At 42.8% G+C, this 27866-nt stretch overlaps 1 protein-coding gene across 4 annotated transcripts in view; it reads left to right on the plus strand.

Annotated features, from left to right (window-relative positions):
• me1 (malic enzyme 1, NADP(+)-dependent, cytosolic) overlaps positions 1-27866 on the plus strand; it is a 532089-nt gene that overhangs the window by 412592 nt on the left and 91631 nt on the right. For all 4 annotated transcript variants that reach the window (XM_085997486.1, XM_085997487.1, XM_085997488.1 and 1 more), the window contains 2 exons: positions 6827-6924; positions 11098-11211. In XM_085997486.1, coding sequence (XP_085853612.1) covers positions 6827-6924; positions 11098-11211 — 212 coding nt within the window. The remainder of the gene's footprint in view (positions 1-6826; positions 6925-11097; positions 11212-27866) is intronic.

Consider the following 27866-nt stretch of genomic DNA (forward strand, 5'->3'; position numbering starts at 1 on the left):
TGTGTATAATGTTTAACAGAAATAATTAAGAATGACCCTTGTGCAACCCTGTCGTGCCTGTCTTGCGTGCTCCTTTACCTATCCTGGTACTCCTATGAAGTGCTTCCCCAGTGGCTACAGCTTGGGAGGTAGAAGGCTGCTGAGCTTCCATTGAGGACATTTCAGACGGCCATGATGGGCGATCTTTAGGAGCTGTGGGCCGTGAGGGCCCGGTTGCAGACTGCAGCATTTTGGCGTGGGCTGGGGAAGTTCGGCTCAGCTGGCTGTGTGGCACCAACAGGGCGTGGGTGGTGGGTGAGCAGGCACGCTATCATCTTGAGAGAAGTGCCTCTCTCATGGAGCCAAGGGACTGGGACTGCACCTCAGCACTCCCATGGGTCTCCATGAGCACGGACTGTAGGAGTGATGTGACCCACTGGAAGTCCTGTCAACATTAGCCTCAGAGGCAAAATGGCAGCCATCTGAGCTTCCATGGCAACAGTGTGAGCTGCCATGGAAGCTGTCTAGCTGTAATCAGAGGCTCCATTGTGGCGGGCGCCACTATCGTGTTCATGAAGCTGACCGCTTGCTCCAAGTTGGACAGAATTGTCTCTCTGCTCGGTGCGAAACCCCTGTCACAAGTTGAAGCCGGACTCCTTGTGCTGAGCTATTGCGTGTAAATGTGTTGACAGGCTGCCCAGTGCACCTTGCATTTCCTAGAACATAGTCTAATGCTGTATTCCCATCAGACTTCTTCGGGAGTTTGGGCCCTCAGTCAGCACCTGAATCCTCTGCAGCAGAGCCTGTATGTGATCTTGCCCTCGGTGAGCTGGCACCTGTGGTGTTGTGTCCCACGCACCAACTCCTGCCGGTGATCCACCACATGCCGACCCCTCCTCTAGGTTCTGGCTGCCTTTTACGTGGCGTCACTGGAGCACGATTACCCGCCCCCCGCCCCCAACCGATAGTGCAGGCTGCATGCCTGGCTGATAATGAGCTGTCGGCACCAATTTATCCTGGTTCCTGTGCCCACGTGAACAGGTGTCGCACTCTGTGCCCATAAAATCGGGAATTGTGCACGATCAAATTTCTAGGCCCGCACATCTGCCGTACCATGATTAATTCTGCAGGAGATCTACTACTTGTACAATACAATGAAACACTCAAATGCAAGTCTGATCCAAAATTTATAACTGAACTTTGCAAATTATAGCTATATTGGGCTACATTTTCTGTTCACTGTGTACTAGTGTATTCCTATTGTGTGCAACCCTCTTTTGTATACAATATTATTTACATTTTCAGTGAATCATTTTTTTTGTCTGTTGTCTATACAGTGGCATTGGTATATAAAGTTGTAAATTGTGTAGTCCGATGCGTTTTGGAAGTTATCAAATATTCCACACTATTGTCTTCACCGGTGAAAGCAATTTAGCATGGGTGTGAATGTAATTTCATAGTTTTCTTGAATTAGCTGTTATATTCAAAATCAAAAATGTATTTATAGGGTAAAAGATTTTGTTCTTCTGTGCAGGTAAGATATTAAATAATGGTGTGTAGGTAGACTTTCAGCATCTACAGCTATTGAAAATCTGACTCCATATGCTTCAGATTTCATTCTTTTGCACCCCTGCTGTCCCACAAGAAAGGCCTTTTGTAGCTCTTCAGATAGTTTTGTTATTGCTGCTGTGGAATTGGTTGAAAGCCTCGACTGAACCATAGCTTATCAGGTTTCAGCCTGCCACGGTTAAACAGCTCACTTTGGCATGTTTCATCTTGCAGAATCAGCTTTCTTGTTCACATTTGATCGCAACTTGAGTCACCAAGTGTTGTTTTTTTTTTTTAAACACGGATTTGAAAATCTTTTAAGATATACGGCACAGAAACAGGCCATTTGGCCCAACCAGTTCATGCCGGCATTTATACTCCCCATTTTGTATTAATGCTGAAAACCATCAGAAACATTTATATAGCGCCTTTCACGACCTCTGGACATCCCAAAGCGTTTTACAACCAATTAAGTACTTTTTGAAGTGTAGTCACTGTTTAATGTAGGAAACGTGGTAGCCTATTGCACACAGCAAGCTCCCACAAACAGCAATGATAATGACCAGATAATCTGTTTTTGTTATGTTGTTTGAGGGACAAATATTGTCCAGGACACTGGGGATAACTCCCCTGCTCTTCCTCAATAGTGCCATGAGATCTTTTATGTCCACCTGAAAGAGCAGACATGGCCTCGGTTTAACGTCTCATCCGAACGGTACCTCCGACAGTGCAGCACTCCCTCAGCACTGCACTGGAGTGGGGTGTCAGCCTAGATTTTTGTGCTCAAGTCCCCGGAGTGGGACTTGAATCCACCACCTTCTGACTCAGAGGCGAGAGTGCTACCCACTGAGCCACGGCTGACACTTGGCGCTGATGCTTTTGATTGTGAACTTTTTATACCCTGATATGTCTGAAACAAAGTTTAATCTGTGGTCAGTGAAACTGTAAAGCCTAACAATGGTAAGTTTATTTTAAATTTATTTAGTTGAATGTGGAGCCGGCAGGACCAGGGATACACTTCCCGACTCCACGTTTAAAGAACGTGGGATGCCGCTACCTCTGACCCAGCCTCCGGTTTCTCTTCGCTTCCACGCCCACCCCCCTCCACCTCCTATCTGCTGGTCCCTGGCTTCACTTACCCCCTGCAATGCTAGCAGCGGCCTGATCTTTGTTTCCTTTTCAGTGCTGGCTATTCGTGCCACACTGCCTCCATTATAATGAAGCCTGAGGCCCAATATTGAGGGTGCCTCGGGCTTCACCATTCAGACACAGAATGAACCTTGTTTCTTTTTCCTCCCCCCCCCCCCCCCCCCCCAAAAACCCAGTGTGTCCAAATTTCTACCTCAGCGTCTCTCTGATTTTGGCCATCTCACATATATACATGGGAACTACAAATAATAAGAGTTAATAAGTGGCATTTGAATAGAACTAAAATGATTGATGGATCTGGTAAGTGAAAAATACTAAGATGAAATTCCTGATAGGAAGCTGGAGGGATCTAATTACTTTGTTTAGCATTGGATAGAACAAGTGAAAGTTTAAATCTAGACGGGTCCCTTTGAGGAATGAGACGAATTGAAATATCATGAAGGACTCTGGAAATGGTGCAACATATTAACCTAATTCTTTATATCAAATTGGACTAATTCCACATGCAGTCAAACCGGCTCATGAATTTCTAACACATGTAGAGGTCAGTAAAACATGTGTTATAAAGCAACTCAAACATTACATGCCAACCTAGAAAACCAGCAGTAGCTGGCTAATGCCATCAAAATGCTGACAACTTGAGTGGTCCTGGTGTGAAAACTAATAATTACATTGGCTTTCTAACTTAAATTGTAGGCAGACACAATATTCCTTCATTTATATTGGAGAGGGGGAGAAAAAATAACATACATGAAAGCCTGAAAGGAAAGAACATGTGCTGAAGGCACAAAATGCATGTTTTCTAGGGGGTCTAGGAGCATGCTTGCTTGGAAAAGTTTGAATTTTTACATTTAAAATGATGCACACTTTTGCACTTTACAATTGATAGAATTTTAATTGAATATAAAGGAAAATCAAAGTGAAAGGGTGGTGGAGGCAGACTCAATCATGACTTTCAAAAGGGAGTTGGATAAGTACCTAAAGGAAAAAAATTGCAAGGCTATGGGGAAAGGGTGGGGGAGTGGGATTAGCTGAAGTGCTCTTGCAGAGAGCCGGCATGGGCTCGATGGGCTAAATGGCCGTCTTCCGTGCTGTATCCATTCTATAATTCTATGACATCCAGCCCCCTCCCCAACCTTGGTTCACACAAGCACTTCACCTCCTCTAGATCCAGTTCACTGAGGAATATTCTTCCCCCATCCAATTACCAACTTTTTTACGGAACCAAACTCTGCTTCCCCAGCCCTCCCGCACTGCTCCCTTTCCTTCTACCGCCCCCCCCCCCCCCCGGCAAAAAAAAAATGTGGAATTGCACTGTTCTTCCCCCTCCAGTGTAGTTCAAGCTGGTACTAATCTGCCACTCTTTCTTCCCCCACCTTAAAGTGCCACGACCAGCTTCTATACCCTTCCCTCTCCCATTTTATTATCATCCATTTTTCTCCTCCCTTCACTTGCTCTCCATACAACACTGCTCCTGCCCAAGTCCTGCTGCTCTTTGAAGTCATTCCAGCCACTGCATACTGTAGGTGGGAATGTCTGTTCTCTCAAGAATGTTCTCCCAGCAACACTGCTCCTACCCAAGTCCTGCTGCTCTTTGAAGTGATTGCAGACACTACATACTGTAGGTGGGAATTTCTGTGTTCTCAACAATTACCACCTGCTTGCAGCTTCTCTGATCACTCCAAATAGCCAGCAGCACTTTGATCATGGTGATGCTGAGAGCAGAGTGGCCCAGATGGTGCTGTATTTTGTCAGAAATGTTGACATATTGACTGGGCCCCAAAAATGTTGACTCCCGGCACAAATTGATCAGTTGGCATCTATGTTTCTGGCATCATTTTGTAAGAACCTGTGCTATCAACACAATCCTAGAAGACACAATTTTGAAGAACTGAATGAGGCGAGGGAACTGGCACGAGTGGACTTCAGAACTATTTAAATGAAGGCTTTTAGGGCCTATGGAGAAGGCATTGACCACAGTGATGGCCTTGCCCATTAAAACTCTGCACCACTGTTCAAACAGGTGAGGCCCTCTTAAAGCTAGTTTGTTTGTTTTTTTGCCTGCATTTCGGAATTGAACTTTTTTTTGCTGTTTGTATTTAAAAAGTTGTACATCTATGTGTGTGCAAAGGAGAGTTTATTTACCTTACCAATTCAGTAAATGGCTGAAAAAAGAAGCGTATGCGCAGGCTGAAGTGTAAAAGACGAAAGATGAGGCAGAGGTCCAGGTGAACTACTGCTGAAGATGCAGTGCTGATCAGGCTTTGTTGAATCTTAAATAGCAAATGGACTCTGGACACTCCTGTTTATACATGTTCTGCCAAGACCAACAATTTAGAGGCACCTGAGATGCTGGTCATGAGAAGATCTTGAACATTGGTCTGTTGTAGTACTGTGCCTTGCTGTAAAATTAAATGTGAAAACTAAAAAAAAAAAACTGAACTGCTCCACAATTCCTTCTATGCATGTGTTCCAAGAACACTTGCCCTTTATTTGCTGCAGCTCTCACAGCAAGGACCTTCAGGGCATTTTTGCCAAAGTGGGAGCATTGCTTCCATTGCTCCTTCCACTCATTCTTCCACACAGCAATTGTTGATCAGATGGGGGTGGGGGAAATGTTTCCCCTTTAAGAGTGAGCAAGCTCTTTTCAGATTCTGCTGGGCTAGCTAGATTTTGCTTCAGTCAGCCAGCTCGCAGGCCTGATATCCCCGCACATGTTTTCCATGTACATGCTTGGACAAAAGCTGGGGGTGGGTGGGTGGGTTGGGCCTTGTCTCACACAATTCAGTGGGATTCGCTACCGTGCTGTGGGCATGGATGTGTCTCCACCACTAGCATGTACAGCCCCAATTTATATGGCATTGTAAAATCGCGACTCGAGTGTCAACAGGATATCTGTAACAGGTGTGATGTACTTTGAGATTAGTGAGAAATAGGTGAAGCTCCTAGCACGAGAAGTGGAAAAATGCTCAAAGTATGTTACATGATACTGTCAGTGTCCCACCAGCACAGAGGCCATAAAAGGGAAGTTAGCTTGGTTTTAGAAATGATAAGTCATGCTTCATGAATTCATTGAAATTCTTTGAGGAGGTAACCAGATTTGTTGAGGGCTATGCAGGGGACATAGTTTCATTGGAATGCCAGAAGGTGTTTTATAAAGTCCCACATGTAGGGCGTTTAACAATGATTGCCATTATTGGAATAATAGCAAATCCGCTAGCTGTACAGTCAACTCCTGTTAATTTGGAGGAGTTGTTTGCTTTGAAATGAGTCAGGAGACTATTTTAGCTTGGGGGTGGGGTGGGGGAAATCAAATTCAGATTATCCAAATTATGGGCCTTTGAATTTAGATGAGTAGACTTCATTGAAAATTAATTCTGCAGTTCAGAGCAGACAATAAATACAACATGCTTGGAGTCAGACAGTAATCAGTGTTGTAATCAGGGTGTCTGTTGTGAGAGCTCTTACACTCCAGTCATATTATTTGAGTACTGTAAAGAATATGTTCAGTAAATTATTAAAGTTGATGATGCTGTGAGCTGATGAATGGATACGTGTGAATTGGACTCAACCTTCCTGTACCTACAGCAATTACCTTTAAACCCTATTTTTGCTAGGGTGCAAAGGGCTTTGTTCATGTACATATAGTGAAGCCCTGAGCATTGGTGGTATACATTCGTATGGTTGTTCTGTAAACCTCAGTAAGCATATTAAGCTGAAAATGAGAGCGCGTCTTTTCTCATTTCTCAAAGCGGCAGTTATAATTTGAAGTCAACAGGAAGATTCTAATTGTAATGTTTTATTGATGGATAGAAAATGTAAAGTTTGGAAAGATTTATACAATTTCTAAGTTAAAATTCAGAATAATCAAAATCTGTGAAAAGTTAGTTTCTTTGAATACCTATGATTGCTGTATATGCTGAGTGGGGTCTTCATTGCTCACATCTGCTGGATGGATTATTTATAACTTTTTGAAGCATTTGCAGCCACACTCTTGGAAAAATATGTAACATAATCACCTAATTTTGCTGAAGTCCTGAAAAAGTGTATAAAGACAGAATAACTTGATAGCCTCAGCTTGCATGCACTTCAAATTCAAACATTTTGATATTTACATAGTATGTTTATTAATAGACATATTTCCATTTAGGAACGGCAGCAGTGGCGGTTGCAGGTCTGCTGGCAGCTCTACGCATCACTAAGAACAAATTGTCAGATCACAAATTCCTGTTTCAAGGAGCTGGAGAGGTAAGTCTGCAGGTGACAGTTGGTAACTAGCAACTTCAATGAATTAACTTCTCAGATTTTATTTGGTGTTTCATTATTCATGGTGAAGATCGTTAAAAGATGAAGCTGGCACAGGCATGATGGGCCGAATGACTGTTGCAAATTTCAGGTCTGCCGTAGATATTTTCCAGGGTCACTCCCGTAAACAGTCGAGCGAATTACATTCATGTGTACCTACATTTCCCAATATCGAATCCTACAAGAGTGTGGCCTAGGGGTGTTGCAATAGTACCCCTTTGTAATCTGAACAGAATCTTGCGTCTTTCTGCCCTCACATGTGCTTCTCTAATCTTTCAATAGTTGGGCTGAAAATACTTGAGACAATGTCAGATATGAATCATTAAGCTGCTTTAATACAGACAGCAAGTGAATGTACACTTAACAGTTATAATCAAATCTCTCTGGGATTCTCAACCTTGGCAGCACACTTGCCTCTGAGTCATAAGGTGTGGGTTCAAGCCTCGCTCCAGAGACTTGAGCACATCAATTAATTGTACTAAATATACACTTCGGTGCAATACTGTGGGAATGCTGCATGTTGATGTGTTTTTTAGATGAGACGTTAAACTGAGACCCTTTTTTCCCCCTCGGATGAATGTAAAAGATCCCATGACACTATTTGTAAAAGAGCAGGGGAGTTCTCACCGGCGTCTTTGCCAATATTTATCCCTAAACCAGCGTCGCTAAAAGACAGATACAGGAAAAGTTCTGATATCCGGCACCGACTGGACCGGCGTGTTGCCAATATATCAAAACTGCCGGACATGCAAAGTTAACGTTGAAGAAAATCTCCATATTTGACAACAAACACTGTTGCTCAGCAACAGCTTGTAAACACTCGGCCCGTACCTTGGAAGCGTCTCTGAAGCTGTTGCTAAGCTACAAAGACGCTTTCCAGAGCCTGTCTGTTAAAAGAATGCTAGGAGAAGAAAAAAAACCTAACCAAAACGGCTGCTGATTTCTGCCGTTAGAGCGAGGTTTCCGGCCATACAACCTCCGGATAAACCAAAGTTTCCTGTATTCTGTTCATTTATCTCATTACAGTTTGGGGACTTCGCTGCATCCAAATTAGTCTCCACATTTCCCTACACTACAACACTGACTACAGTTCAAAAATACTCATAGCCTGTGAAGTGTCATGGCATATCCTGAGGTTGTGAAAAGCACCAAGTTCTTTTCTTTCTTTACCTTAACTAACTTCAAACCTGACCTCCTGACCAAAGAAAATAATAAAAATATGCCACATTATTTCTAATGGTAGGCGCTCTCTCAATTTTTCTAAGTTAGTTGTCTGGTCCTGACTGGCTTGGAGTTTTAGATGACCAAGCTTCCCCTTGTTAGGCTGGGTCATTCCCAGATTTAGCTGGCTGACTTGGTGTTCCTTTGGAAGAAATGGAAAGGTGGGAACTCCAACTACTTTCCTGTCCACGGATTAGTTAACATGGCTGCCAACCAAACTAAGTATCCCTCAACCGAGTATCTTCTCGGCATATACCTAATGCTAGTCTTAACATGACAAGAATCATCCCTGCTGTAATGATGGGGATATTTATTTGGTCAATTGAGATGAAAGAATTTGTTTAATGTTCCTGGTTGCTGTGCAAAATCCTTCAATACCTGATTAGGACCCCAGCTATTCACAATATATATTAATGATCTAGACGAAGGAACTAGATGTAATATCTCCAAGTTTGCAGACGACACAAAGCTGGGTGGGCATGTGTGTTGTGAGGAGGATGCCGAGAAACTCCAGTATGATTTGGACAGGTTGGGTGATTGGGCAGATGCAGTATAATGTGGATAAATGCGAGGTTATCCACTTTGGTGGCAAAAACAGGAAGGCAGATTATTATCTGAACGGCAATAGATTGGGAGAAAGGGAAGTGCAACGAGACCTGGGTGTCCTTGTGCACCAGCCGCTCAAGGTAAGCATGCAGGTGCAGCAGGCGGTTAAGGCGGCAAATGGTATGTTGGCCTTCATAGCGAGAGGGTTTGAGTACAGGAACAAGGATGTCTTGCTGCAGTTGTACAGGGCCTTGGTGAGACCACACTGAGTATTGTGTGCAGTTTTGGTCGCCTTATCTGAGGAAGGAGGGAGTGCAGCGACAATTCACCAGACTGATACCTGGGATGGCAGGAATTACGTATGAGGAGAGATTGGGTCAATTGGGCTTATACTCGCTGGAGTTTAGAAGAATGAGAGGGGATCTCATTGAAACTTATAAAATTCTAACAGGACTAGACAGACTAGATGCAGGAAGGATGTTCCCGATGGCAGGGGAGTCCAGAACCATGGGTCACAGTCTAAAGATGAGGAGTAAGCCATTTAGGACAGAGATGAGGAGGAATTTCTTCACCCAGAGAGTGGTGAACCTGTGGAATTCTCTACCACAGAAGGCAGTTGAGGCCAATTTACTAAATATATTCAAGAAGGAGTTAGATATATTTCTTAAGGCTAAAGGGATCAAGGGATATGGGGAGAAGGCAGGGACAGGGTACTGAGTTTGGATGATCAGCCATGATTTCATTGAATGGCGGAGCAGGCTCGAGGGGCCGAATGGCCTACTCCTGCTCCTATCTTCTATGTTTCTATGACTCATGAACACCTCAACCCTCCCCACCCACCCCACTCAGTGGCTCCAGCCTGTGCCTTTTTAAACCACTGCAAGTTCACCTTATTTTGAAACACAACGCATTAAATATCTCATTTTCAAATCCTTCCTGTGGAATAAAGATCAAAAATCACAAAACACGATGGCTGCTTTCTGTGCTGTGAAACTCTTATTCTATAATTGGCTGTCGATTGTTGGGATGTCCTCTGTCTTCTATTTTAGCAGCACTCGTGTTCCAGAAAGCATTTCATAGCATCCTTATTTGAAGGTGAGATTTCAGTTTTAAAGTAGTTATGATTTCTTTTTGCCTTGTTTCTATTGGTCGTCTTCTGCCATGCACTATCCATGGCCTGCTTTCTGGTAGTCCTCAAAGAAACTATGAAACTAGACACTACAAGCTGCCATTCCATGACTTCTCTAATTCCCTCTGTGCCTGGCTTCTGTTCGCGCCTCCCTACTGAATATGTCGGTGATCTACTTGCAAAAGGTCTCTCAAAACACATGATTTGTAAAATATACTGCCTATTACATACACTTGGGTTTCAAAAGCATTAAGTCAAGTTTTCAGTTTGCTAAAGCTCTTAAGATAAGGCCTGCTGCCCCTCTCCCCAGCCTTCCCCACATACAGTAGCTGGTTTGCTTGAAGGAGTACTTTTTTTTTTAACCTTTTTGTAGAATGTGTAAAATTGAAGTTTTCATGCATTAAAAGTGGCAATTATTAAGATTGTAAAGTCTACAGCTTCAAAGTAAAGTCCCTTTTAAGAAGATCATTCATAGAATAGAAATGTGCTGCTGAGACATCAGTGACCTTCATGAACACCTGTGACATGCCTGGGTTATCGAAGTCTGTGCCTCAAACATTGTGGTCTTTAGTATCCTGTCACCCAAATATTAACATGACATCGAAATCCATTGAATGTGGCTGAGTTCAGAAAAACATAAATATTCATCTCTGCTTGCGAAAGTGTTGATGTACAAGAATACTTTATTACGAAGCACTAGGCCATCAAAATGCAGAAAATTTGTATCCACATCAAAATGGACAAGCTAGTAGTTACAGCTGGACTAAAATAGTAATTACAACAACGATTCACTGAGTGATGTAGTCCATTGGATCTCCGATGTACTGTGCAACAGTAGATGGGATGCAGTTTTTGTAGCCATGATCCACACACGTTGAGACTCTAGTTTCAGCTGTATCACGATCTTGAGTCATAAAGCAGAGGTCAGACATTTCTCCACAGTAAATGAGCAAAGATCAGAGAGAGAATCACCCTGTGCTGTTCTTGCACATCAGCGAGCAGTGGATTTGGAGTGGAATTATTGTAGCAGTTTGCCACTCGTTTTGTCAGCTCTGAGTGGTACGTTGCACAGTGAGGCATGACAAATTGGAAGAGGAGAAAATAATTTAAAAAGCTATATATGTATGTTTGTATACCTGTCTTGCATTTCAGTTAAGGAAAAAGTAGGTTTCAACATTTTTGAAATCTGGTAATTTATATTTTTCTGGCTCCTGATTCAGGCTGCTATGGGGATAGCGAATCTCCTCGTGATGGCTATGGAGAAGCAAGAGACGTCTCAACAGCAGGCTCTTTCTAAGATCTGGATGTTTGACTCTAAAGGCCTCATTGTTCAGGTAAAAACAAAACCTTCATGTAAACATTTTGGTATGAGGGACAAATATTGGATTTTGCCATTGTAATGATGGTAAAACTGTGTAAAACTTGCAACAACTTTTCGGGCGCAGTTAAACACGGAAATCTGGAAGTTTCTGTCAGTGATACCCTGCTCCTCCACAGTCTTGGAAAAACTAATTTTATAAGCGTGGAGTGTCAATCCCTCAGAAAAACATTGGAAAATTGTCTGATTTTTAAAATAATAAATTTTTACTTTTTTTTTTAAAGTGTATGAATTTCAGCTTCTGCCTTAATCCCATGTGTAAGTGCAATCTTAACTTTACTTTCTGTAAAATGATTAAAATGTGAATTATAATCCCTGCTTTGCTGTCTGAGAATTCTTCAATCTGATTGGCTGATCAGCCTGCCTGCTGCCTGCACTGTTGCTGGATGCCACAGATGGCGCCAAATTCAAAGTCATGTCAGAATAGAGGAAATCTTCACTCTAGAACCAACTAAATATTTGTGGGCAGCTTTTGTCGAGGTTAGGCGCGAGCGCCATCCCTTTGTTGCTGACCACAAAATCCAGGCCGTTATGTCTGATGCTGCTTCTATGACCTTGTACACTGTACATTGAACTAGGCTTGGTCCATTGGCTTGATGGTAATGGAGAAGTGAAGGATGTACCAGGTCATGAGGTTACAGGTTGTGGTGGTATACAATTCTGCTGATGAAGGATTACACTGCCTCATGGAAGCCCAGTTTTAGGTTGCTTCCTCCTGTCACACTTAGCACTACATATTGGAGGAGGTCTTCACTATGGAGGCAAGTCTTTGTCTTAAAAAGGTCTTGTGGCAGCCATTCCTGCCAATGCTATTATGACAGATGTATCTGTGGTAGACAGGTTGGTATTCACTAGATCGTGTAGGCTATTCCCTCATATTGGCTCCTTTACCACCTGACACAGGCTCAGTCTAGCACTTATGTCCTTAAGGACTTGGCTACTTCAGTCAGTGGTGGTACTAATGAGCCACCTTGGTTGACATTGAATTCTTCCTCCAAGTACATTCTATGCTTGCTCTTCCCTCAGAGCTTCCTCCAAATTATGATTAACATGTGGTGGGGGTCCTGATGGAGTCTCCCATCAAGTGGCCAGATGAATTTCGGTTGTTGTGGGTGTGCTGATCGGAGGAGAGCCCAATTGTGGGTGCAAATATAGGCCCACACATAGAATTAGAAGCCAGATGAGGCCTATAGATGAGGCGTTTTGTTTTCCAGTCACTTGGCAGTCAGATTTTACAACCTTGTAGCCTCAGATTCATTCAAACAGACGCCATTGTGCTCTAGCGGTGACCTTGTCTTCCCAGCTGTCAGGGTTAACAGTACCCAATTTTAAGATGTGTCTTTATAATCCAGCTCTGCTACAATATCAGGATTGCAGCTCGCTGTAGAAGATGACTTTTAGAATTCCACTATCAGGCATGCGGGCGATGTGTCCAGACCACCGTAACTGGACCATTTTGTATCATGGTCTAGAAGCTAGTTATATTACAGCTCTTGTGAACATTTGTGTTGGGAGTCCCGTTGTGCCACTTGATGCCAGCGATACATTGTCGACAGCGCAAGTGGAAATTGTCATGTTACTTGATGTGACGGTGGCAGATGATCCACAACTCTTCTGATCTATATAATGGGGTAGTGAGGACAACCGCTTGGTATATAGCTACTTTTGTTGACCGACTAACCCCTCATTCCTGCCAGTCTCTGGTCAAGTTTGCCAAAGGCAGAACTGAACCTGTCATTGTGGTGAGTGATGCCATTGTCGATTTTAAAGTGCTCTGAGAGAATTCTACCAAAGTAGCAGAATTTGTCCCAGGCTTTAAATGGCATATTTTTGATCATAACCACAGTGGGTTGTATGGATGAGTAGGTCGTTTTTTTAAGTTGATAGGCCAAAACACTGTGGTACTTGAGCAAAGTAAAGTACTGTAGTCAGATAGCAGTTCGATGTCCTCGCGAGTTTGGGTATGTAACGTGCAATCTTCGACAAAGAGCATATCACGAATGGGGCAATAGGTGGTGATCAGCAAAAGGTTTCTTTGGCCTTATTTGACCTGAAGGCATGAACCTTCATGGGGTCTGGAATTGATAGAGGTCTCCCACAACTACTCCCAGAACTCCACTGTGCTTCTCGTTGGTCTGTCCTACCGATGCTCAATAGTAGTCACTTTAAGGCTATATAGATTTACCTTCTATTCCCTTGCAGACAAATGTTTTTCTGAGAATATTATATATTGGCAAACTTGCACACTCAATTTTATATGCTTTCATAGGAATTACTATTCCCAATTCACTCTGCTGTGTTGTTTCATTTAATTTCTCATTCTTCAAATAAGTTGTGCGACAGTATCCTGGGAGGAAATAAAATGCTTCTCTGGGAGTCCTTGTAATGCTAAAGCTGTTGCAGTCACGCATATTCCAATTACCTGCTCGCGCGCTCCATACTGTGGTGATAATGAAACCATCACCTGGAAAGAAACTGAAATGTTATTAAATGCTACTTGCATGCGCTAACAAGAAAAGAAAGCTTCTAAAGGCAAATTCATAAACAAAATTAAAGGGATATATGGAGGACAGAATAGTCACTGTGCAAAATGGATCTATATTCGAAGACCCATTGCACCACAATATCCTGCTTCTAGTTGAAGATGTCTCTCATTATTAAAATCTTCCCTGAGATTTGAATAGTTAGACAGATGTCAGCAGTTTTTTTTCACCTTTAGAAATGCAATCCAGATGAATTTTCAAAAGTTCATGAAAATAGATCAGACTTCAAATCATAGGAACAGGAGGTAGGCCATTCAGCCCTTCGAGCCTGTTCCGCCATACAATTAGATCGTGGCTGATCTGTTTCTCAACTACATCTACCCGCCTTGGTTCTGTAACCCTAAATACCCTGGCTTAACTAAAAAAGCTATCAATGTCAGTTTTGAAATTTTCAATTGTCCCCCAGCCTCAACAGCTCTCTGGAGAGTGTTCCAGATTTCCACGACCCTTTGTGTGAAGAAGTGCTTCCTGACATCACCCTTGAATGGCCTAGCCCTAATTTTAAGATTGTGCCCCCTTGTGTGAACATACAAACAATGACTGACTGGTGAAGACCCTCTGGTCCATCGAGCCTGTCCCTTACAATTGCGATACCTTGTGTATCACGTTATATACACTCCAGCCCACCCAAAACCATGTGATCTCCTGGGAGAGGCAAATGTGACTATGACGAAGGTAAACTATCCTTCCTCATCCTTCTTGACCTGTCTGCAGCCTTTGACATGGTTGACCACTCCATCCTCCTCCAACGCCTCTCCACTGTTGTCCAGACGGGTGGGGCTGCACTCGCCTGGTTTCATTCTTCATCTAATCATAGCCAGAGAATCACCTGCAATGGCTCCTGCACTGTTGCCTCTGGTAAGGATCTATCCTTGGCTCCCTCCTATTTCTCATCTACATGCTGCCCCTTGGCGACATCATCCGAAAACAGAGCATCAGTTTCCACATGTACGTGGATGACATTCAACTCTACCTTCACCACCACCACCTCTCTCGACCCCTCCACTGTCTCGGAATTGTCAGACTGCTCCAGTACTGGATGAGCAGGAATTTCCTCTAACTAAATATTGGGAAGACTGAAGCCATTGTCTTTGGCCCCCACCACAAACTCAGTTCCATAGCCACCGACTCCTTCCCTCTCCCTGGCAACTGTTTGAGGCTGAACCATACTGTTCACAACCTTGGTGTCATATTTGACCCCGAGATGAGCTTCCGACCACATCTGCCATCGCTAAAACCGCCTGTTTCCACCCGTGGAACATCACCCGACTTCGCCCCTGCCTCAGCTCATCCGCTGCTGAAACCCTCATCCACGCCTTTTTTACCTCTAGACTTGACTATTCCAACGCACTCCTGGCTGGCCTCCCACATTCTACCCTCTGTAAATTTGAGGTCATCCAAAACTCTGCTGCCCCTGTCCTAACTCGCACCAAGTCCCATTCACGCATCACCCCCCTGTGCTTGCTAATCTGCATTAGCTCCCGGTTACGCAATGCCTCGATTTTTAAAATTCTCATCCTTGTTTTCAAATCCCCCCAAGGTTTCGCCGCTCCCTACCTCTAAACTCCTCCAGCCCTGCAACCCTCATATCGGTGCTCCTCTAATTCTGGCATCTTGAGCATCCCCGATTTTTAATTACTCCACCATTGGTGCTGTGCCTTCAGCTACCAATTCCCTTCCTAAACCTATCTGCCTCTCTACCTCTCTTTTCCTCCTTTAAGACGCTCCTTTAAAACCTACCTCTTGTCATCTGCCCTAATCTCCTCATGTGGCTCGGTATCGAATGTTGTTTTGCAGTGCTCCTGGGAAGCTCCTTGACACGTTGGACTGTTAAAGGCACTATATAAGTACAAGTTATTGTTTTGGACTCACCTACCAGAGGAAATAGTTTATCTACCCTATCAAATCCTTCAATCATCTTAAACACCTCAATTAGATCACTCCATAATCTTCTATATTTAAGAGAATACAACTTAGTATATGCAACTTGTTCCTGTAATTTACCTCTTAGCCCCCGTATCATTCTGGTGAATCTGTGCTGCACCCCCTCCAAGGCCAATATATCCATCCTGCGGTTTGGTGCCCAGAACCGAACACTGTATCTAAATGGGGTCTAGCCAGAGCTTTATATAACTAACTAACATATTTTCCATTCCTTTGTATTCCAGCCCTTGAGATAAAGGCCAACATTCCATTAGTCTTTTAAAAAAACATTTTGTACATGTCAGTAGTTTTTAGTGCTTTCTAGACTTGGACCCCTAAATCTCTCTGCTCTTCTTCTTGCTTTTTGCCATTTAGAAAATACTTTGATCTGTTTTTCTTGTGTCCAATGTGGATGACTTCCAATTTCCCCACATTGAACGCTGCCTGCCACAGTTTTGCCCACTCACTTAGTCTATCAATGTCCCTTTGCAACTTTGCTACTATTCTTTGCATTCGTATAAGCAGTAGAATCATACAGCACAGAAGGCGGTCATTCATCCCAACGTGTCTGTGAAAGATCTACCAATTAGTTTCCCTTTTTTTGCGTGTGCGGTCCCTTTAACTGGTTGCGCGGCTCATTCAAATTTTTAGGCATGTGCGGTTTTCTCCATATAAAAGCCAGTGAGTGGCCTCTGCGGGACGGCCAGAATGCTGGGCAGCTGCGCAGCTTAGCGGGAACGTTGCTCCCCTGTTCTTTCCTCATAGCCCTTCAAATGTTTCCTTTTTAAGTGTATATCCAATTCCCTTTCGAAAGTTACAATTGAATCTGCTTCAACCACCCTTTCCAGGCAGTGCATTCCAGATCATCATAACTTGCTGAGTAAAACAAAATTCTCCTGGTCTACCCCTGGCTTTTTAGCCAATTATTTTAAATATGTAAAAAAGCAAAATACTGCAGATGCTGGAAATCTGAAATAAAAAACAGAAAATGCTGGAAATACTCAGCAGGTCAGGCAGCATCTGTAGAGAGAGAAACGAAGGGTCATCGACCTGAAACGTTAATTCCGTTTCTCTTTCTACAGATGCTGCCTGACCGGCTGAGTATTTCCAGCATTTTCTGTTTTTATCTTAAATCTGTGTCCTCCTGCCAGTGGAAACACTTTCTCCCTATCTACTCTTATCAAGACCCTTCATAAATTCGAAATGAACGGAAGAGTTTCATGTTTCGAGCAAAGTGTCAAGTTGCTACAGCAGTCTTCAGTTTGTGCCAGGGAAACAGAAAATGTATTTATTTCTTCATCTAGGAGCACTCAATGCTACAACTTGCCACCAAATAGAGTCCAGTGTTTGTGGTGTGCACAGATGAGCCCTTTTTGCATCTTTGTTTTTGCAGACGATAGTAGATTGGCCTGCCAAGTGTCACTGTAAATATTCCCAGGTCCGCAGGAAGTACAGTCAGAGTCCTAAATGACTAACATTTGGTAGCAGAACAGGAAATAAAACTATCTGCTGAAGATGCTGAGTGATCTGTAGAACATGTTCCAGAAATCTCTTATCTGAACCTTGACGATGTGAAGAGGCAGAAATGCTCAGTGATTTAAGCCAGTAAATTATGGTTGGGATGTGCTTGCAGTAAATAATACTGTGACAGAAAAGGAAGGGGAAACCGTTGCATATATTAAGATGCTCGCCGATGAAAATAAAGCTCATCAATGTCATTTTTGATTCTGGGAAGTCTGTTTGTAATTGCTTGGTTAGGAGCAATTAGCTTTTTTAAAAACATGTCAAACTTTTCCCCCTATTAAGTCAGGTCTTCTCACAGGGCTAGAGTTTTTACTGGCATGCTGTATGTAGAGAAAGCCAGTATGTTTGCATTTGAGCAATGCTACAGTGGTTTTCTGTATTAACAAGAAGGGAGAGGGAAAAGACTCATTCCTGCTTAGCTCGCCTGTAATCCTACCAGCTTACTGGTGTTTGGATCACAAAGTTGATCTCCTGACTTTGTATTTAGCTGAGATATATGGAGCAGCAGACGTTGTTGCCTTCACAGTTCTCAAGCTCAAGATATTTGGTGCATGCAGAGATGACCAAAAGCTCCCATATTTTTGCTCAAGGACAGAGATCATGTTGGTGTGAATGTGAAGGTTGCTGGATGCATTTCCTCCATTGTCCCTTATCCTACAATGGTCTCAAAAGATTTGTGAAGACGGAGCAACATAGGGGCCCTTTTTGACCCTGCAAACTAGGGTTCTTGGTCATTTTGGCAATAAATAGGCAGGATTCTCACAGGCGAGGCCTCTTTTCGCAATTCAAAGTTTAAAAAATTGCAAACTTACGTTGGAGCCATTCTAGTTAACACCCAGTTTTTGAAAAGCAATGATAATTAAATCCATTTTTCCTGTTCTTGGTAGTAAGGCACCTTGAGTAATTCCTGCATGATGTCTACTAATACAGTTTGTATGACCAAATGGAAAAAATATCTGTAATGATTTTCTACGACCAGACAGTCATAGTCCTATTTAACTGATGTGCCTATCTGTTCTGGAATATGTCTGCTATTTATCCGCCATTGTTTGTAAACCTAGCACTGAGCTATGTTGGGATTATTTCTTTCTTGACTGAGAATTTGACTCATTGGGGATCACCTATTGGTGTCCTGTTTGATGCAAGCTCTTTGGAAATTGATCTGTTAGGGCTTTATTGTTTTTTAGTTGCGCCCTTATTTTAATTCTTCCAAGTTAAAGCAGCCACCGTTTGAACCTCTTTGTGAGGTAAAGTTTCTTGCATGGAAAACTATGCTGTCTATATATTTGATTTCAACTCGAGTTTGTGAACTGCAAGCAATTATTTTAAATAAAAACAGAAAATGTTGGAAATAATGAGCAGGTCAGGCAGCATCTGTGGAGCGAGAAACAGAGTTAACGTTTCAGGTCGATGACCTTTCGTCGGAACTGGGGAAAAAAAAGTGAGATGTAACATTTTAAACAAGTGCAGAGGCAGGGGGAGGGGAGGAGGAGACTTGAGACAATTCTAAAATATATAGAGATTTATTAAAAGAACTGACCTGCAATTTACAGTTGATGAATCAGCAACATTAACAGTTCTAAAAAGAGAAAAAGCACAATCTTTTTAAGAGAATCTTACTTTTAAATCTTAACTTCGCTACAGTATTACAGTTTTTAAAATTTTCTATACAGGAGAACCATCAATTTCAAAATACCTTTGATCCCCGAGGTATAAAGAGTGGAAGACCACAGAGCCACCTCTAGTCAAGAATCGCTTTGCCCAATTAAAGCGACTCTGATATCCCATTTGAGACTTCAATATTTATACCCTTTTTCAGTTGTATCCCATAAGGTTTCTGCTGATCCAATTTAATTATCACTATTCATCTTTCTGCTGACCTCTTGCAATTCTTACTGCTACATCAGCAATAGTGATTTATATCACTTATCCAGGGTTGACCATTGTTTTGTTCCCAAAAGGTCAGCCACTGGGAGCCATCCATTCTTCTGTTCCAATAAGGTTATTTATTCAGGGTCAACAACTTGTCCTGTTTCAATAGCCAGAATTCTTTCATAGCTATTTCATAGTTAGGTTTCTAAATTTCCAAACCCAGTTTGTCATGTTTTAAAGAATTTATAAGGTAGAGTTCCTTCTAAGGTACTCTTCCGAGTCAACCACTGTCTTATCTCAACAAGGCCAAAATTCTTTCATAAGGTTGTGTGTTTTTCTGAAAAGGCTATATAGTATATTTTTCTAAAACTGTTAGCTAGTATATTCCTTCAGTGCATGGTGGTGGGATCACGCTGGAGGTGGCGGAAATGGTGGAGGATGATCCGTTGAATGTGGAGGATAAGGGTAATCCTATTGTGGGAGGGAGAGGAAGGGGTGAGAGCAGAAGTGCGGGAAATAGAATGGACACAGTAGCGGGCCCTGTCAACCATGGTCGAGGGAAATCCTCAGCTGAGGAAAAAGGAGGCGATATCGGAAGCACTAGTATGGAAGGTGGCATTGTCAGAACAGATGCGACGGAGATGGAGAAACTAGGAGAATGAAATAGAGTCCTTACAGGAAGCTGGGTGGGAGAAAGTGTAGTCAAGGTAGCTGTGGGAGTCGGTGGGCTTATAGTGGATGTTGGTCGATAGCCTAACCCCAGAAATGGATGCAGAGAAGTCGAGGAAGGGAAGAGTTGGAGATGGACCATGTGAAGGTGAGGGAAGGATGGAAATTGGAAGCAGTGAATTAAATTTTCCAGTTCTGGGTGAGAGCAGGAAACAGCGCCGATACAGTCATCAGTGTATCAGAATAAGAGGTGAGGGAAAGTCCTGAGTAGGACTGGTACAAATAATGTTCCAGATATCCCATGTAAAGGCAGGCATAACTAGGACCCATGCGGATTCCCATAGCAACACCTTTTATTTGGAGGAAGTGAGTGGAGTCGAAGGAGAAGTTGTTTAATGTGAGAACAAGTTCAGCCAGGTGGAGGAGGAGGGTGTGGTGGATGGGGACTAGTTGGGTCTCTGTTCAAGGTAGAAGGTAGTGCCCTCAGGCTGTCCTGGTGGGGGATGGAGGTGTCGAGGGATTGGACATCCATTGAGATTTTTTTTTTCAGAACTGGAAAATGTTAGGGATATTACAGGTTTTAAGCAAGTACAGCGGCAGGGAATTATTTTAGGTCCGCGAGTTTGATTTGGCATTCTGACCAGGCTGTCCAGAGTCCGAGCAGAGTTTTTAATGAAAGTTAGTTTTTCAATTTCCTTTGGGTCAAGAAATTGTCACCTTTATAACATCTTCTCTGCTGCCACACAAGGCAGTTTTAAATGTTGGTCCTGAATTTCTCCGGGCTTTCCTATGTATTCCCACTAAGTTGTGGAAGGCCCACCAATTAGGCGAAAACCTGTATACGCTGAGTCCTGGCCTGTGTTGCAAATTTCCACGAGGCTTTGTTTGGAGTGGAACCTCTCTCCACCCCACGCACGGTTATCTGCGGCAGAAAGGGACGGTCAGGGTTGGTGTCTCCTTGGTCCCAGCCTAGGGTTTGCTGGGCAATTGGTACACTGGGTTAGAGGTCGCACGGGGCTGCTGGTCTAGTTAGAAGTGGTGGCCTCGCTGGAATTTATATTACCCCCCCTGCTGTGATATGTGCCCAAGATGCACCCAGAAGTATTTAAAATAGGGAATCTTCCCCTGACCACGCATACTCTGGCAGGGCGAGAGGCAGAGGCATCAGGAGTGAAGGCCAGCATTGGGACCTGTTGTTTCCATTATTTTTCTACTGCAGAATACTTTAGGCTCTTAACAGTTATTCATTGCCTATAGCTAGGACCCAGGACAAAGACTTAACAGCAAACAGCTAAATAGATGGCGAAGTGAATCCTAATGTTTTATCATCTTGCAGGGAAGAAGCACAGGGAGCAGCTTTTATTTTCTATGGCTACTTCCTAGCGATCTCTCTTTCAAATTCCATCTGATAGCATATGAAGGACTGTCACCTGGAGCAGTCCTCGCATATCTATAAACATTACAGTCTAGATTGAATTGCAGTATGCAACAGGCTCTTTGACAGATCAGTCCTGATGGCATGTACCTATTTAGGGGACTTCCTTTCCTAAATCTGTACCACTTTGGTATGTTCTTATGGTGTATGGAGCATGAGAAATGAAGAAAATGAATGACCTTTGAATGATGTACATTCTCCACATACCACAATCCCATCCATCAGGCCTTATAGGGATTTTGTTTTGGGAGCGTTGGCATTAATTCAAAATGAGCTGCTGCAAGTTCTGGGTCTTTATATGATTGGAAGTCGGAGACCACGAATGGCACCACCAATGCAACATTATTGGCAGTAATTTTATTGTATATATTCAGTATGTGGTTTCCCCAGAACCTATGAAACTAGGTTGCACTCCAATGATTTATGCAGGATGCATATGATTTGAAGACTAAAGACAGCCTAACAAGGTAGATGATCTATTGTTTTAAGTTGCTAAATCTCCAAGTACAAATTACACCTTTAAGTGATTTAATTATTAGGCATTTCTGACACGTTCTTCTGTTGGAGCTCTTGAATTTCTCCTGGCTGCTGGTGTGGTAATTGTTTTAAATGGTGCAGGAAAAATAATTTGTTTCCTTGGAGCATGAGGTTTAAAAACTAATCTTTTTCCTTCACTTTCCTTTATTTATACAGATGTTTTCTCTTTTTAAATTTCTTGCTACTTCTGCTTACCCCCCTTTCTAGACTCATGCTTTGTTTCATTCACTCCGTGGCGCCTCTTTTATTTAAAAAAAAAAGTACTGATAGCATAGTGGAAGAAGTTAAACAACACCCAGGCTTTTGAATCAGGGTCATAAGTAAGAGCCTTTTACCTTTAACACATAGGGCTTAAAATTACACTCTGAATTAGCATTCAAATCCTGAACACATTAGTATGATTTTGCTCTGCCTACCATTTAAACAGGGGGACTAACCCATTCAACTACCAGACAAAGGAATTTCATGCTAACGTTTTAAGCATTCGTACACCAATATTCACAAAGGGCAAGTTAAAGGCCATGGCTTTAGAAGGAAAGTAAGACTTGCATTTATATAGCGCTTATAATGACCTCGGGACATCCCAAAGCCCCTTACAGCCAATGAATTGCTTTTGAAGTGTAATCGTGTTGTAATGTAGGGAACACAGCAGCCAATTTGCACACAGCAAGGTCCCACAGACAGCAATGTGATAATGACCAGATAATCTGTTTTAGTGATGTTGGTTGAGGAATAAATATTGGCCAGGACACCAAAACTGACCTAGTTTAAAACAGCTGCCAAGGAATTTCTAACTGAAACATGGTGAAGCATTTGTAAAAGGTGGCCCAGTGTGCCATGCTGGAATAGTGTCTGGGGAACATTAGTATTGCATTTCACAAGTCGAAATGTAGGAGTCATTATACACACATTAAAAATGCCACACTTGTATACCAAGGTTCTCATACTTTTTCAGCTTGATTCTCTATATTTGCGGCCTGATCCCTTTTGCTCTCCCCAGCACTCCCTTTTTATTGCTGTGTTTGGACACAGTGGGATAAAAGAAAAACAGTGTACTGAGGAACAGAAAATGGTAAAGTTCATCTGTGTGTCATGCTGGAATCAAATTTGACAACAGGCTCCACTCTGCATGCAATTGTGCTGCACAGTTTGCATGAAATAACTATTGTAGTCTACTGCAGATAACTCAAAGTTCCTGATAATTCAAATTTGTTTGAACAAAAAGCAACTTTGAATTATCAGGAATAGACTGCATAGTACAAGAGCTACACAACTGCCCCATTTTTTTTCCAACCTCCACAACCAGGTATATAAAAGCTGAAAAACTTGGCATCTCTCAACTGCAGAACAAAGAGATGGACCTGAGTTTTTAATGATTCCCTGGATTTAACTCAGTTTTATCTGTGAAATAGCATCATGGAGCAGAAATGTTATTTCTTAATTGGTCACAGTCGCAGTAGGAGGCCATTCGGCCCATCGAGTCCGTGCCGGCTCTCTGTAGAGCAATCCAGTCAGTCCCATTCCCCCGCTCTATCCCTGCAAGTTTATTTCCCTCAAGTGCCTATCCAGTCTCCCCTTGAAAACATTGAGTGTCTCCATTTCCACCGCTTCCGTCGGCAGCGAGTTCCAGGTCCTCGCCACTTGCTGTGTAAAAAGTTTTTCCTCACGTCCCCCCTATATCTCTTGTCCAAAACCTTAAATCTGTGTTCCTTAGTCCTTGTACCATCAACTAGTGGGAACAGCTTTTCCCCGTCTAGCCTATCCAAACCCATTGTAATCTTGTACACCTCTATCAAGTCACCCCTCAACCTCCTTTGCTCTAATGAAAACAAATCCAACTTCTCCAACCTGTCCTTGTAGCTAAGATCCCCCACCCCTGGAACCATTCTGGTAAATCTCTGCAACCTCTCGAGGGCCTTCACATCCTTCCTGAAGTGTGGTGACCAGAACTGGACGCAATACTCCAGTTGTGGCCTAACCAGCGCTTTATAAAGGTTCAGCATAACTTCTCTGCTTTTGTTAATACCTCTATTTATGAAGCCCAAGATCCCATATGCTTTGCTAACCACTCTTTCAATATGTCCCACCACCTTCAAGGACCTATGCACATTGACTCCCAGGTCCCTCTGTCCCTGCACACTCTTTAAAACTGTGCCATTAAGTGTATATTGCCTCTCCCTGTTCCTTCTGCCAAGATGCATCACCTCACACTTCTCTCTTAAATTCCACCTGCCACTTGTCTGCCCATTCTGCTAGCCTTTCTATGTCCAGTTGCAGTCGATTGGTATCATCCTCACTGTTTGCCATACCCCCAAGTTTGGTGTCATCGGCAAATTTAGAAATTCTACTCTGTATTCCAATATCCAGGTCATTTATATATTTTTTAAAAAGCAGTGGCCCCAACAGTGACCCTTGGGGAACACCACTGTCTACCATCCTCCAGTCTGGAAAAACAGCCATTTACCACAACTCACTGTTTTCTGTCCTTAAGCCAATTCCTTATCCAAGCTGCCACTGACTCACCTATTCCATGAGTCTCAATTTTGTTAACTAGCCTTCTATGTGGTACTTTGTTAAACGCCTTATTGCTTAATCGGTCACTTTCTTAAGTACATCCTTCTAATGACCAGAAATAAAACCAGAAAACACTGAAAACACTCAGCAGGTCAGGCAGCATCTGTGGAGAGCAAAACCGAGTCAACAAACCAATGACTTGTCAACATTCGCTGCTCAAACTCCCACCTAAACTAGTGTAGTTAGGTTAAGGTACCAGGGGCTACCCCGGAGTCACTGTCTAACTGAGAAGAGGAGAGGATGATGAAAACAATTCGATTCTTTGAAGCGTGCTACTTGACTTCATTCTGTAAAGCTCAGCATTTCTGCAAAGGAATGCAACCATTTGGGGGACATACGATAACAAAATACTGCGGATACTAGAAATCCGAAATAACAACAGGAAACGCTGGAAAAACTCAGCAGGCCAGGCAGCATTGGTGAAGAGAGAAGCAGAGTTAACGTTTCAGGTCGATGACCTTTCTTCAGAACTGGAAAAAAAGCAGGAAATGGAAAGTAAGTTTGGGGCTGGGAAAAGGGGGGGGGGATGAAAGAATAAAAGGGAAGGTCCGTGATAGGATAGAAAGCAGGAGAGATTGAGATATTCAAGGCAAGGGGAGGTGGAAATGGGACAGGTTAAGGAATAAAGGATGGCTCTAGATGGAGGTGTGACAGAAGGAGGTGTGACAGAATGTGACAATGTGCTGGCAGAATGAAGGACAGCTGAAGTGTGGATTAAAAAAAGAAGAAAATATATGTGATAGGGGCAGAGGTTATGATCTGAAATTGTTGAACTCTTATGTTGAGTGTAGAGTGCCTAATCGAAAGATGAGGTGCATGTGGGGGACATTATCAGTCCACACAATGATGTATGACTGGTAGAGATATCATCAAAATACTCGAATAGTCTTCAGAATAATTTGTAACACTTTAGTACACTATTTTGAAGACCCTGTTTAAAATGTTGAAAAGTGCTGGTTTTCAATGTTATTTCATTTACGCGGCACGTTTTGTCAAAACTTTGGATGTTCTGCATGCAGTCACACCTGGTCTAAATTTAACATTCCCATGTCAAAAAAAGAAGCACTATTTTGTAAAGGGAGATGGATTATTTAAAGTGCATTCCTTAAAACTGAAGACTTTTTGAATTGTTTCAAAGTGCAAGAGATTTAAATATTTTCTGGGAAATGGTGCCATCTGCTGGTTAATGAGAAAGCCAGGGTGATTTTAAAATTTCCTGGTCAGTGTTCCTCACAGTTAAGGGGTGATTCTCCAATCTGAGCTCATTTCAGTAAATTGGGGGCTTACGGCCCAGTATTTTTGATTGATTTTAACGAATGGATAATCATCGGCTGCGCACCTGCGATTTCCCAAAATTCATTTTTTGCTGGAACCGCTGGATATCACAATCAGCCTTTGAAAGGCCCTTGACAGGAAACTCTGAAATATAGGAAACAGTGAGGAGGATAATAACAGACTTTAGGAGGACATCGACAGACTGGTGAAATGGGCAGACACATGGCCGATGAAATTTAATGCAGAGAAGTGTGAAATGATATACAATTTTAAAGGGACTGCAGGAACGGAGAGACCTGGGGGTATATGTGCACAAATCTTTGACTGTTGATTTGAAGGACAATTTGAGATGGCTGTTTTAAAAAGAAAAATAAGCATATGAGATCCTTGGCTTTATAAATGGAGGCATCGAGTACAAAAGCAAGGACGTTATGCTAAATTCTGGCCTCTTGAATTTAATCGCTCCACCATTGGCGGCCATGCCTTCAGCTTCCAAGGCCCTAAGCTCTGGAATTCCTTCCCTAAACCTTTCCACCTCTTCCCTCCTTTTAAGATGTTCCTTAAAACCTATCTCTTTGACCATCTGCCCTAATATCTCCTTATGTGGCTTGGTGTCAAATTTTGTTCGATAACGCTCCTTGGGACGTTTTACTATGTTAAAAGGCACTATATAAATACAAGTTATTGTTGTAAACCTTTTAAAACACTGGTTCAGCCTCAGCTGGAGTATTGTGTTCAATTCTGGGCACCACACTTTTGGAAGTATATCAAGGCTATAGAGAGGGTGCAGAAGAGATTTAATAGAATTGTACCAGGAATGAGGGACTTCAGTTATGTGGAGAGACTGGAGAAGTTGGGGTTGTTATCCTTAGAGCAGAGAAGGTTAAGAATAGATTTTAGAGGTGTTGAAATCATGAATGGTTTTGATAGAACAAATAAGGAAAAAGTGTTTCCAGTGGCAGAAGGATTGGTAACCAGAAGAACCAGAGCAGACATGAGGAAAACATTTTTACACAGCGAGTTGTTGTGATCTGGAATGCACTGCCTGAAAGGGTGGTGGAAGCAGATTCTGTAGTGACATTCAAAAGAGAATTGGATAAATACTTGAAGGGAAAACATTTATAGGGCTATCGGGAAAGAGCAGTGGAGTGGGGATAATTGAATAGCGCTACCAAAAAGTTGGTACAGACACAATGGGCCGAATGGCCTCCTCCTGTACGGTATTATTCTTTGATTCTATGAAAGTTGCCTTTAAATGAGCCAACAAATTTTCTTAGAACCAGTAGGTGTACAATACAAGTAACTTGGAATTGGGAGTACAGGGCACAATTTCAAAATTTGCAGATAGCACAAAACTTGGAGGTATAGTGAACAGTGAGGAGGATAGTGATAGACTTCAAGAAGACATAGACAGGCTGGTGAAATGGGCAGACAAGTGGCAGATGAAATTTAACACAGAAAAGTGCAAAGTGAGACATTTTGGTAGGAAGAACGAGGAGAGGCAATATAAACTAAAGGATACAATCCTAAAGGGGGTGCATGAACAGAGACCTGGGGGTATATGTGCACAAATGGTTGAAGGTGGCAGGGCAGGTTGAGAAAGCGGTTAAAAATGCATACAGGATACTGTGCTTCATAAATAGAGGCATAGGGCTGGATTTTCATTCAGAAGTCGGGAAGGAGGCGGGACTACAAGTTTCGGGTTTTAGTCCCGCCTCCATCGAGATGCGGCCAATCCACGCGATTTTCCCTTGCTTGACCTTGTTGAGCCCGCCCAGCGGGCTCAGCAGGCCAATTAAGGGCCACCTGGCAACAGGTGATGTCACAGATTGAAATTTCATCTGTCAAAACGTGTTGACAGATGAAATATCAGTGTTTCACAGCTGTTTGAAGCTGTCAAACACTGACAGTTTTGCTTCTAACCTGAGTCCTTCTACACAGACTCAGTTAGAAATCTCGCCGGCGCTGAAAGCTGTCACTTTTGACAGCTCACGGCCATTCTGCTTTCTGTGCCGGCTGAACGATGGACTCCCGAAGCCTAGAGGAAGGAAGGCTGTGAAGGTAAGTACAAGTAATTTAAACTTCTTAACACACTTTAGACACACCAAACACACTTACCTTTGCACTCATGCACCCATCACTCACCTGGACACCGACCTCTCGACCCCCTCCAAGTCCTTCAACCCGATGGCCCACCTCCTCTAACCTGGTGTGGTTTGGAGCTGTTGGGAATCCCACACGACACCCTTCAAAATAGGG

The sequence above is a fragment of the Somniosus microcephalus genome, chromosome 9 (genome assembly GCF_052327205.1).
Source record: "Somniosus microcephalus isolate GS21.2 chromosome 9, FLI_Smic_1.0, whole genome shotgun sequence".
In the NCBI taxonomy this organism is placed as follows: Eukaryota; Metazoa; Chordata; class Chondrichthyes; order Squaliformes; family Somniosidae; genus Somniosus; species Somniosus microcephalus.